The sequence below is a fragment of the Ovis aries genome, chromosome 5 (genome assembly GCF_016772045.2).
Source record: "Ovis aries strain OAR_USU_Benz2616 breed Rambouillet chromosome 5, ARS-UI_Ramb_v3.0, whole genome shotgun sequence".
Classification (NCBI taxonomy): domain Eukaryota; kingdom Metazoa; phylum Chordata; class Mammalia; order Artiodactyla; family Bovidae; genus Ovis; species Ovis aries.
The window spans coordinates 5,982,658-5,994,700 of record NC_056058.1 but is presented as its reverse complement, the minus strand read 5'-3'; the positions used below and the strand labels follow the sequence as shown (position 1 = coordinate 5,994,700).

Here is a 12,043-nt window from a genome sequence, read left to right as displayed (position 1 = left end):
TCCAGCCTCCGGAGCTGTGGGGAGATAGTGTCTGTTGACGCTGCCCAGCCTCTGGAATTTGTCGTGGCAACCCTGCCGCACTAGTGGACCCACGCGGGTGCTGGTGGGTGCGCCTGGTGGAGGCGGTGGCAGTGTGCCGGGAGCTCCCTGGAGTCCAGGGTCAGCTGCAGGTGCCAGGGGATTTCGCCTGGTCATCCCCAACCGTGGATGAAGCCCACTCTCTTCTAAGCGCTGCTCCAGGCACTGGGGATACAGCCATGTCCAAAATAGAATCCCTGCTCCCCTGGAGTCTCCCTACAGCTCAGGGCTGGACAGACAGTAAAATCAGTGAAATGTGTCACCTGTGGGAAAGCGGCGTGTGCCGTGGAGAAAGAGAGAGCAAGGAAGGGGCTCAAAGTGCCAGGAGATGAGGGCTAGAAGATTCCCTGAAAGGGGTTGTGTATGCAAAGACCTAAAGCCAAACCAGAGGGATCCTGACCTGCCCGAGACCCAGGTGGGACCCACAGAAAGCCGAGGGTCAGTCCTGACAGCCCAGCTGTGGTCAGTGACAGAGTAAGGCCATCCGCAGGTTGTTGTTCAGTCACTAAGTCATGTACGACTCTTTTCGACTCCACGGACTGCAGCACACCAGGCTTTTGTGTCCTCCACTATTCCCTGGAGTTTGCTCGGGTTCCTGTCCGTTGAGTTGGTGATGCCATCCAACCATCTCATCCTGTGCTGCCCTCTTCTCCTTTTGCCTGCAGTCCTGACATCCTCAGGACCACACGTGAAGTTCCAGTCTAAAGGCGGAAACGTCGCCTCCTTCGTGGGGTGGTCTTGTCCCACTGTGAGTTAGGATTCCAGCTTCTAGGAGAGAGAGACGTGTGTCTGTTTTTCATTTGTATTTATGTTAACAGAAAAGCATGTGAGTGGCGAGCATGCGTGACGGCTGCTCAGGGCCCATCAGTCTTCTCTCATGTGACTTGCCCCGGGCTTAGCACCAGAAGTCCCACAGCCCTGGGCAGCCTGGGCAGGGGCCCTCCCTCACCTGCGGGGTCCCAGTCTCCTGCCTGCTGACAGCAAGTAGCTTTCACACCTGAGAACAGTCTTGCTGAAATGGACTGGCCAGAGGCGAGGAAGACTGTTAGAAACGGCCCAGAATTCTGCTCCGGAAAGGATTGCGTGAATGCTAATTTTTCACAGTGTGGAGTGTGCATCGTGGTTTCATGGTCTTTGTGAGAAGGGTCAGGCAGAGGTGAGTTGGTGAGGCTCCCAGAGATGCGTGGGCGCTCGGAAGGCTGAGGCGGGGCTCCGTGGCTCCGTGTCTGCGTGCCCCGTCTCTGCTTCCCTCTCTCCAGGCCCCCAGAAGTACACTTGTGTTTGAAGGAGAAGACTCGGCCCTGTGCTGAGTTTTGCCTGCTCTCGCGCACGGTGGCCCGTCTGGTGGTCCCCACAGCCTGCGCCCCGTGTCGGGCCCGACACTCATCCCTGTCGTCCCGTTGGCAGGAGAATTCGCACAACCACAGCGACTGTGCAGAGAACGTGAAGCAGCAGATGCTGTGCAAGGAGGACAAGCCCCAGGTGCCCTTGGAGTCCGATTCCGTGGAGTTCAACAATGCCATCAGCTACGTGAACAAAATTAAGACCCGCTTTCTGGACCACCCGGAAATCTACAGGTCTTTCCTGGAGATACTGCACACTTACCAGGTAGGAAGGCTTGGGCCACGCTGCTCTGCAGGCGTGCGCGGCACCGCTCAGTGTCAGGGGCGTCGGAAGCATTCGGGTTTTCCTCAGGACCTCCTGTAAAATTCTGATTAGCTTTTTTCTTTTCTGCGTTAATTTTATTTTCTGCTGTGGTAGAGTATCTATGTAAAACTTAACCATTTTCAAGCGTACAATTCAGTGGCATTAAGTACTGTACAGTCACACTGTTGCGCAGCCATCACCATCATGCATTTCCAGAACTTTTTCATCTGCCTGGATTGAAACTGTGTCCCCATTAAACTCATAACTCCCGCTTGCTCCCGCCCGCAGCCCCTGGCACCCACCCTTGTGCTTCCTGTCCCTGAATCTGGCTCTGCCAGGGGCCTCCTGTGAGTGGCTTCGTATTTGTCCTCTTGACTGGCTTGTTTCATTCAGGGTGACGCCCTGAATGGAGGTCTGTCCCTGCTGCACCCTGCGTCAGAATGGCCTTCTTTCTGAGGCGGAGCATTCTTGCGTTGTATGGCCTGGCCTCGTTCTCCTTCTCCGTTCATCCGTCAGCAGACACTTGGGGTGCTCCCACCTTACGGCCGCTGTGAGCAACGCTGCCGTGACAGGCGTGTACCTGTTGGTGTTCTGTGTAGGTTGGCTTTTAATTTGTCCCTGAGGCACCTCTGCACCCTCTTTGGGAAACACACACTAGAGGATTAAAGAACCGTCCCCCCAAGAAGACAGTTTTCCTTTTATAAAATGGCTTAGTTATTATTTAGACAATAGAACTACCCTTTATTTATGCTGAGTACAACTGGGCCTTGCGCCAGGTACTGGGTCAACAGAGATGAATGGTTGCTGTTGCCTCGGAGTTCAGCTTAGGGCTGTGCGAAGGAGAGGTGAAGGTTGCTGACCCCGTGAGGGGTCGGGGAGAGGCTACTCAGGTTTTAATACTTGGTTAGTTGCTTTGTGTGCACTGGACTTGATCGTGGAACTTGGTCTTCAGTAGGGTCTATCACTGCCGCACAGACTCCAGCCGTGGCGCGCAGGCTTGGTTAACTGCGGCAGGTGGGATCTTAGTTCCCAGACGAGGGGTCAGATCTGCATCCCCCGCATCACAAGGGGGATTCTTAACCACTGGACCACCAGGGAAGCCCCTCAGGTTGAATCTTAACAAATCAGTCAGAAGCCTCAGGTGAAAGACGGAGTCTCTTGGTGCTGGGCATGGCCTGTGCAAAGGCCCAGGGGCCAGCGTGGGCAGCTGCCTGCAGGGAAATTGGCAGGGAGTACAGGCAGGCCAGTGGCAAGGGGCATTGGTGTCGTGCAAGGAGTTCAGACATCATCTGTGCCCAGACATGGAGTCTCTGCTGCTTTTTGTTTTTCTAACCAACAGAACCCATTAAAAAAAAATGTTTATTTTCATTTATTTATTTGGCTGTGCCCTGTAGATCTTTATTGTAGCATGTAGGTGCAGCACAGACTTTTTAGTTGCGGTTTGTGGGATCTAGTTCCCCGACCAGGGATTGAACCCGGGCCCCCTGCCTTAGGAGCACAGAGTCTTAGCAGTTGGACCAGCAGGGAAGTCCCGAGGACCCACTTTTAAAAGTGAAATCTTGTGCACAACCTTGATAAGAGAAACAAAGGAGTGAGATTCCTTTCAGCGTGAATGTCGATGATGAGATGAACAGCATTTGCTTCCTGTAAACCCGGTGGAGCCATTTCGATGGCCTAAGCATCCGTGGGCACTGGTGCTGACGTCGTGCGTGGCCCTGTTGGCCTCAGTGCCCATTGTCTGCACGGGCCTTGTGCAGCATCAGGAACTTCCTGCTTCTCACAGAGAAGTGGTTCCACGTGGCAGCTCTGAACACCAGTCTGTTTGCAGCCATGGGGGTTTGTGGGTCTTTCACAGATTCCATGGGGTCCAAACATGTCGGGGGCAGGAAAGATCATTAGAGGGAAGGCCAGGAGGTATCTGTTGTGTTGATGGGAATGGAGCAGAGACGTTAGACGAACTTAACCGAGGTCATAGCGAAGGGCTGCAGGTTGATTTGGAGAACGCATGAGTGGGGAGGTACAGCTCAGCCTTCTCCAGCCGCAGCTCAGGACTCAGTTGGAAATGCAGCCGCCTGGGCCTCCACTCCAGGTTCTGCCTGGCACCAGCTTTCCCAGCGAGCACCCTGGCAACAGGGACCATCCATTTCTTCAAGAGGAGCTGGCAGTGTGAATTTCTGTGTGAGTTATTCTGATTTTAGAACACTGGCTCAGATTTTTTTAATTTATTTAGTTTATTTTTGGCCGCCCCGGCTCCTCGTTGCTGTTCCGGCTTTCTTGAGTTGCGGTGAGCGGGAGCTGCTCTTGGTTGTGGTGCGGGGGCTTCTCATTGCAGTGGCCTCTCTTGTTGCGGAGCACGGGCTTTAGGGTGCTGGGGCCTCAGTAGCTGTGACCCGCGGGCTTCGTTGCCCCTGGCATGTGGGATCTTCCTGGGCCAGGGGTTGGACCTGTGCTCCCTGTATTGGGACGCAGATTCTTAACCGCTGGACCGCCAGGGAAGTCTGGGTTTGAATTTTTTTAAGACATTGTGAGGCCAAAGTGGCTCTAGAGTAAATTTAGCCACATGTTACTTTTTTTTTTTTTTTTTAATCTGTTGAGCTTTGATTCAGACCTTAGCTGTGACCCCTGCCCTTCAGAGCCCTTTGGCTCACCACCCTGAACCTTGGGGTTCTAATCCCTAAAATGGCTATAAAGCTGGTGGTGCCGACCCAATTAAACTTGGTTCACTGAAGTCACTGATTGTAGCACAACTCTTGCCTCAGGTTAGTGCAGGGGAGTGGGTTCCCTTACACAGCTTCGTACGTGTGTCGTGTGCCTGGACAGGCACAGCCAGCTCTGCCCTGACGTCCCGAGTGACCACACTCTGCACATACGCCCCAGCCACAGGGCTTGTGGGGAAGTGGGGTCAGGGCACGACACTCAAACACTGTGTCAGCCACACACTAACAAAAAAAAAGGTACTGGGCCGTTTCTGGTGGTCCAGGGGTTGAGCGTCTGCCTGCCAATGCAGGGGGCACAGGCTCAACCCCTGGTCCAGGAAGATCTCACAGGCCTCAGGGCAGATAAGCCCGGGTGCCACACCTGCTGAGCCCATGTGCCTTAGAAGGCTGCATGGTCCACAGCAAGGGAGACCACTGCCAAGGAAAGCCCGAGCACCGCGACTGGAGAGGGGCCCTGCCCGCAGAAGCTAGAGAAAGCCCAAGAGGGGCCCTGCCCGCAGAAGCTAGAGAAAGCCTGTGCGCAGCTACGGAGACCACAGCCCAAAACGTGCATAGACAGGCCCCCACGAGAAGTCGGTAGCACCACTGTGCGCTTGTCAGGTGGCTCAGCGTGAGTGAATATTGTAGCACTTGACCTTGGAGAAGACCTGAGGTTCACCTGTGGACGTGGGTGGGGAAGGTTGCAGCCTGCAGGTCACTGTGAGGTACCAGGAGGAAGTTTCCTAAAATGCGATGGGAGGATGTCGCCCCAGATTGGAAGGGTGGCTCCTGACAGTTGAGGGAGGGTGTGTGCACGTCGGGTGTCGTGTCCCACGTGGCCTGGCTAAGCCGGTATCCTTCTCCACATTCACCCCTTGTTACTCCTGGACAAAATCCTGTCTTATTAGCAAGTGCAGAATCTACACCACGCTCAGATCATTCTTCAGTATTTGTCCCAAACAGATGTCTGTTTAAAACAGGCCTTGCAGCATAGCTGACTCTTTCTGTGGGAAAATTTGCAGGAGGTGCATCCCTGCGAGAGAGTGTGCCCCCGTCACATGATTGTAGATGGCGCCAGGCTTCCTTCTGCCGGGGGCACCGGGCTTTCTCTCCGCCTTGTAATGAGAGCGCCCAGCTCCCCACAGCCTGCACAGAGATCACCATCACTTGCCCAATCTGATGAGCAAAAATGCGGTCACCGTGTTGTGGGCGCTCAGTCGTGTCCGACTCTTGGTGACCCCATGGACTGTAGCCCACGAGGCGCCTCTGTGCGTAGAATTCTCCAGGCAGGAATACTGAAGTTGGGTTGCCATTTCCTCCTCCAGGGAGTCTTCCCCACCCAGGTGTTGAACCCTAGCCTCTTGAGTCTCCAGCATTAGCAGGCGGGTTCTTTACCATGGAGCCGCCTGCTGTGATGCTGTTTTAAATTGTCAGACATCACTTAGTCTGATCACTGTTTTATCTGCATAGGAGTAATTTGTATTTGTTCTCTGAGCTGAGTGATCTTTGCCTGTTTTTTCATTTAGTCTTCAAGTGTCCCGGTAACTTGGAGCAGGGTAGGGTGGAGGCAGTTTTTTCTCCCTCCTCACTAGGTGCTCTGTGTGCCAGGATTTGGAAAGTGCCTCTGCTCGAGGGCTGAGGCGGGCCGAGGGGCAGCCGGGCCGAGAGGGGCAGTCGGGCCGAGAGGGGCAGCCGAGCCGAGGGCTCCTGTCCCTTGCCCCTCCCCTTTGCAGCTCCGGGGCCTGGGGGGACATTGCCGCCTCGGCGCGCTGCCTGCTCTGTCATGCTCCGGCTGAAAGGTGATAGGGACTAACTTTTTTTTTTAATTCACGCTTCCTTTTTTTTTTGGCTACTGGGTTTTTTTGTTTTTTTTTTTAGTTTTTGCTTTAACTGAAGGATAATCGCTTTACAGAATTTCGTTGTTTTCTGCCGAGTGTCAACACAAGTCAGCCATAGGTATATATACGTCCCCTCCCCTCCCTCGTGACCCGCTCTCCCATCCGGGTTTTCGATGCTGTGCCCAGGCTTTCTCCAATTGTGTGAGCGGAGGCTGCTCTCTAAAGGTGGTGGCTGGCTTCTCACTGTGGTGGCTCCTCTTGTTCCGGAGCATAGTCTGCAGGCGCGCCAGCTTCAGTGGTGTGGCGCACAGACCTCACGTAGGGTCTTCCAGGTCCGGGATCAAAGCTGGCTCCTGCATTGGCAGGCAGGTTCTTACCACAGCGCCAGCAGGGAAGTCCAAAGACTGACTTCTGACGGCCGACTTGCGTTCTCCTCACCTCTTCCTGCCCTCCCAACCTGCGACCCCTCTGGTCTTCATCTTGTTGTCTTAAGCTCCAGGTCAAGCCATCTCCCTTCTGGGGCCTTGGTGACCCTGGGAGAGCAAGTCCCTTAACCTGCAGGCCCTTCCTGTCCTTTACCCTCTGCCCCTTCCAGACCCAGCGCTAGCTCATTTCCCCTGTCCAGCAGGACGAGTCCCCTTGCTCTTGGGAGCACCGTGGGTTCGCCGTTGACCTTGCCTTTCCCCAGCCTCTGCTCAGCAGTGCTGCTCGAGGGCTGGGGCAGGGTCTTTCCCTAACCTTGCCTCTCCCACATTGCCTCCACGCTCCCAGCTCTGACCCCATCCATGGCTGGGGCTCAGGCCAAGTTGTGCAGCAGGGTCAAGATGCAAGCACACAGGGCTGTTCTCCAGAGCCAGTTGAAAGGGAGTGGTTGGAGGGTAACCCAAGGTGTCAGCTGAGCAGCGGGCTGGGCCCCTCTCCTGGTGGCAGCAGTCAGGGGCTCTGCTTTTGTGAATCGTCCCTCTCTCCTCCGCAGCAGGATGCCTGAACGTCCCAGCCTACGGTGTCTCCTGGTTCCCTGGCTGACCGCTTGTTTTCCTTTTCCTGAAAATGGACAGAAGGAGCAGCTGAGCACGAAGGGCCGTCCCTTCCGAGGCATGTCTGAAGAGGAGGTGTTTACCGAGGTGGCCAACCTCTTCCGCGGCCAGGAGGACCTGCTCTCTGAGTTTGGACAGTTCCTGCCTGAAGCCAAGCGGTCCCTGGTGAGTACAGAGCGCCCACCCCAGTCTGGGGCCACGTTATCAGCCAGAACCCCACACCTCAGTGCAGCCTTCAGGCCAGGCCAGGTTTATCCACTCCCCAGAGACGCTGGCTTTCCCCTGAAGCCACACCCAGTGCAGCCACCCATGGGCCCTGAGTGCAGGCTCCCCGCCCTCACTGACCTGGAGCAGGTCCTCCAGAGGGCGGTTTGGGGGGCAGAGTGTCTTCCAATGGAGACCTGCCTATAACCGGGGCCTGTGGTGCAGGAGGGGTCAGGCTCACTGCCTGCCTGTGTGGAGGGACAGGGGACGTGGGCTGAGGCTCAGCAGTGCCTGGGGGGCCCATAGACCTGGGAGCGGAAGAGGGGCCTTGGACGGGGAGTTCGGGAGCGCAGACTGCGCTGTCAGCCTTTCTGTCTCTGTTGTGGCCTGAGGCCTGCCAGGCTGCCTTTTCCATTTCCTCCTCCTCTTTTTCTTTTCTTGCGAGCTTAAGAGCTTTCAGGAAAAAATTGAAGGAAAGTTCACGTAACGTAATGTTCACCATTTTAAAATGTACGATTCAGTAGTGTTCAGGGTATTCATGGTGTTGTGCAGCCATCACCTGTGCCTGGTTGCAGAACATTCCCAGCTTCCCAGAGGGAAACGTGGTCCCCGTCAGCAGTCGCTCCCCATCCTCTCCTCCTGAGACCCTGGCAGCCACCAGTCTGCTTTCTGTCTGTGTGGATTCGCCTGTTCTGGACATTTCATGGATTGATAGGTGGGCTCATACGACACGGGCCCTTTGGTTGGCACGTGGCTTCTTTCCACTCAGCATCATGATTTTGGGCTTCATCCGTGATGTGTCAGAACTTCATCGCTTCTATGGCCGAATAATAATTCCATTGTGTGGGTGGATCACAGTTTGTTCATCTGTCACCCGCTGATGGACACTGGGGTTGTTGCCACCTTTTGGTCACTGTGAATAGTGCTGCTGTGAACACAATGTTTTGCTTGAACACATGTGTTCGGTTCTTTGTCTGTACCTGCCGCTGCTGCTGCTGAGTCGCTTCAGTCATGTCCGACTGTGCGACCCCACAGACGGCAGCCCACCAGGCTCTCCCGTCCCTGGGATTCTCCAGGCAAGAACACTGGAGCGGGTTGCGATTTCCTTCTCCAATGCATGAAAGTGAAAAGTGATAGTGAAGTCGCTCAGTTGTGTCCGACTCTTCGCGACCCCAAGGACTGCAGCCCACCAGGCTCCTCTGTCCATGAGATTCTCCAGGCAAGAGCACTGGCGTGGGGTGCCATTGTCTGTACCTAGGAGTGAAGCTGCTGAGTCATACGGTCTGTTTAACTTTTGAGAAACTGCCAGACTGCTTTCCACAGTGGCTGGACCATTTTCCGTTCTCACTGACAGTATACTCGGGTTTCAGTTTCCACATTATCACCAAAGCTCAAGATTTCCCTTAAAAAAAAAAAAAAATACTCTTTGAGTTGGCATGAAATGGTATCTCGTCATAATTGTGATTTGTGTTTGCCTGCTGACTCATGATACTGAGCATTTCATGTGCTTACTGGCCATCTGTTTACCTTTGGAGAACTGTCTTTTCAAGTATTTTGCACAGTCTTGCGTTTGTCTCCTGGCTGTTGGGTTTCAAGGGTTCTTTATACACTCCTGTCATCGGGCCGTTATCAAATATTTCTCTGTTCTGTAGGCTGTCTTTTCACGCTGTTAGTGTCCTTTGGTCAAGTCCTGTTACCTGTTTTTTCCCTTTGGTCGCTTTCACTGTCAAATCTAAGAGTCTGTTGCTAATTCTGAGGTCATGAAGGTTTACCTCGTAAGTTTCCTTCTAATACTCGTATAGTTTTGGGTCTAATGTTCGGGTCGACGATCCAGTTTGAGTTACCATTTGCATCTGGTGTGAGGTAGGGGTCCAGTCTGGTTTGTCGAGGGAATTGTCCCCTTCCATTGTAGAGTCTTGGCACTCTCGTCAGAAATCAGATGGCCGGCATCACGGGTTTATTTCTGGGCTCTGAGTTCTCATCCGTTGATCTCCTCATCTGTCTTGGCCAGCACCGCATCATCTTGGTTACCGTAGCCTTGTAGTAAGTTTAAAGGCAGGAAGTGTGAGTCCCCCGATTTGGTTATTTTTCGGGATTGTTTTGACAAGTCAGGGCCCATTGCAGTTCTATGTGAATTTAAAGATTGGATTTTCCCTTCTAGCAAAAAAGACCATTGGGAGTTTGAAAGTGATGGCATTGAATCTTCCAACTGTTTGGGGGAGTGTTGCCATCCTAACAAGATTAAGTCCTCTACCCAACAAATAGGCAGCATTTCTCCCTTTATTTAAATGTTTAATTTCTCTCAGCAGTGTTTCATAGTTTTTTTTTTCCACTGTGTAAGTCTTGACCCCTTTGATTAAATTTATTTCCAGACACTATCCTTTTTGTTGTCATGGAATTTTTTCTGTGTATAACTTGATTGATTGATTGATTTTGTCTGTGCTGGGTCCTCTCGCTGCTCGGGCTTTTCTCTAGATGTGGAGAGTGGGGGCCGCTCTGGTTGTGGTGCAGGGCTTCTCATTGTGGTGGCTTCCCCTGTGGAGCACAGGCTTAGGCATACCGGCCTCGGTAGTTACGGCATGTGGGCGCCATAGTTTAGACTTCCTGGCTCCAGAGCACAGGCTTAGTAGTGGTGGTGGATGGCCAGAGTTGCTCCGAGGCATGTGGGGTCTTCCTGGATCAGGGAAGTCCTGCAGTTGCTCTCCTAATTTTGCTTCTGGATTAATCATTGCTCATACGTAGAAACAGCGCTACTCTTTTGTATTGATTCTGTATGCTGCAACTTTGCTGAACCCGTTTGTTTGCTTTGATAGTTTCCGTGGATTCCCTAGGATTTGCTAACAACATAGTTTTTCCAGTTTGTGTGCCTTTTGTTTCCATTTTTGGCCCCGTTGCTCTGACAGAACTCCCAGTGTTGTGTGGGTTAGAAGTGGTGAGCGCAGGTGTCTGTGTCTCGCTCCTGATCTTAGAGGAGAAGCTTCGGTCTTTCACCATGAGTGTGATTGATGTGAGCTGGGGGCTCTTCGTAAGCAGCCTGAGGTTGAGGAAGCCCCCTCTATTCGAAGGCTGATGTGCGTTCTTTTCCTCTCTTCGCTTTCTCTTTGCCCTTGACGACACCTTGGGGTGAGCACCCCAGAGTCCCCCCGCCACCCTCCTGCCTCACCGCCTCTCCCGGGTCTGCTTCTAGAGGGAGGCTGCGGGGGGGCACGGGGCTGCAGGACAGGTCTCTCAGGAGGGCCTCACAGGCAACAGCAGTCCCAGTGTGGACGCCGTGCAAGACTCTTGGTTGATGAGGTGGACTTCGGGTGTGCGACCTGGGGCCCATCCCCATGTTACTGTCTCCAGGACACAGGGCACCATCCCTAAGGGTAGAGTTTCCACGCAGAAACACTTCCTGACTGAGCCGGAGAAGCTGGCTCTGTGGCACGGAGAGTTCTGTGCCCGTTGGTGGGGCTGACGTCAAGTCCGGGAGCTGTAGCCAGTGCTGCCCACCCTCTTGGAGTCTCAGGTGTCCGAGCCCAGGGAGCACACGCCCAGACCTCCTTGGGCTCTGGGTGCTGCAGGGGGCCTTGAGCTGGCCATGTCACCTCCCAGGCTTCATTGCCTTCTCTCTTCTGTGGAACTGACTACCCCTCCTGCTCAGGCCGGGACTGAAGTATTGTTCTTCAAGTGCTTCTTGCAGGACCCAGCTTATACTCAGTGCTTTGGAAAGAACCGCTATGGATGTGCTGGAAAATCCAGCCTAGAATCCAGGCTGGTTGTCCCATCTCCCGCACCAGCCTGCTGCCTGGCCTGCTGGAAGCCCTTGGGGAATGCCTGGGCGGGTGGGGGAAATAAAGCCCCTGTCTGGACCCCCCAGGGACAGAGAAGTCACATGTACACTGGGCCTCTCAGCCCGGCTGCCTCCTTACGGCCCTACCCTCAAGTCTGATTTGTCTTTAAGCCCACTGTCTGCCCCATGTATCTCTCTGAACTTCAGAATCCCGACTTGTTTTTTTCTCCATGTTCCCAAATAATGCGCTTCGCCGTCGCAGCTTCATTGCCCTCTTCCTTCTCTGTGCATGCTCCTGCTCATCAGAGACCTCCCTAAATGGCTCACGACCGACCCTCCTAACTGGCTCCCAGAGCCACGTGGCCGAGGGGCAGGGGGATCTCGGTACTTCCTTCCCACTGCATACCCTTCTTCTGTTGGCTCAGCCCAAGGTTGTGGGCACTTGGGCCTGTGTCCCGGGAACTCGAGCTGCATCGTGTGCCCTGCTTTGAAGCCTTTGCTGCTCCCTTGTACACTTGGTGCGTAGTCTTTGGGTCTGATCCTCTTGGACCTGGGTCTGGAATCTCAGCTCTGAGCCTGGTGTTGGCAGTTCTCTTCCTGGGCCGTTCCTGCAGGGATGTGTGCCCAGTGGCACCCTCCAGCGGCCTCCCCAGAGCCATCACTGTCAGCGCCATGTGGTCCAGGGGCAGCCCACCCCGCGGCTTCAGGAAGCAAAGGCCTACCTGAGTCCCTGGCCATCTCTCACCGTTCTGGAGGACATGCCCTGCTCAG

At 54.2% G+C, this 12,043-nt stretch overlaps 1 protein-coding gene across 3 annotated transcripts in view; it reads left to right on the top strand.

Moving 5' to 3' along the window:
• SIN3B (SIN3 transcription regulator family member B) overlaps window positions 1–12,043 on the top strand; it is a 43,901-nt gene that overhangs the window by 7,361 nt on the left and 24,497 nt on the right. For all 3 annotated transcript variants that reach the window (XM_027969460.3, XM_027969459.3, XM_042249715.2), the window contains exons 4-5: window positions 1,486–1,686; window positions 7,318–7,461. In XM_027969460.3, coding sequence (XP_027825261.2) covers window positions 1,486–1,686; window positions 7,318–7,461 — 345 coding nt within the window. The remainder of the gene's footprint in view (window positions 1–1,485; window positions 1,687–7,317; window positions 7,462–12,043) is intronic.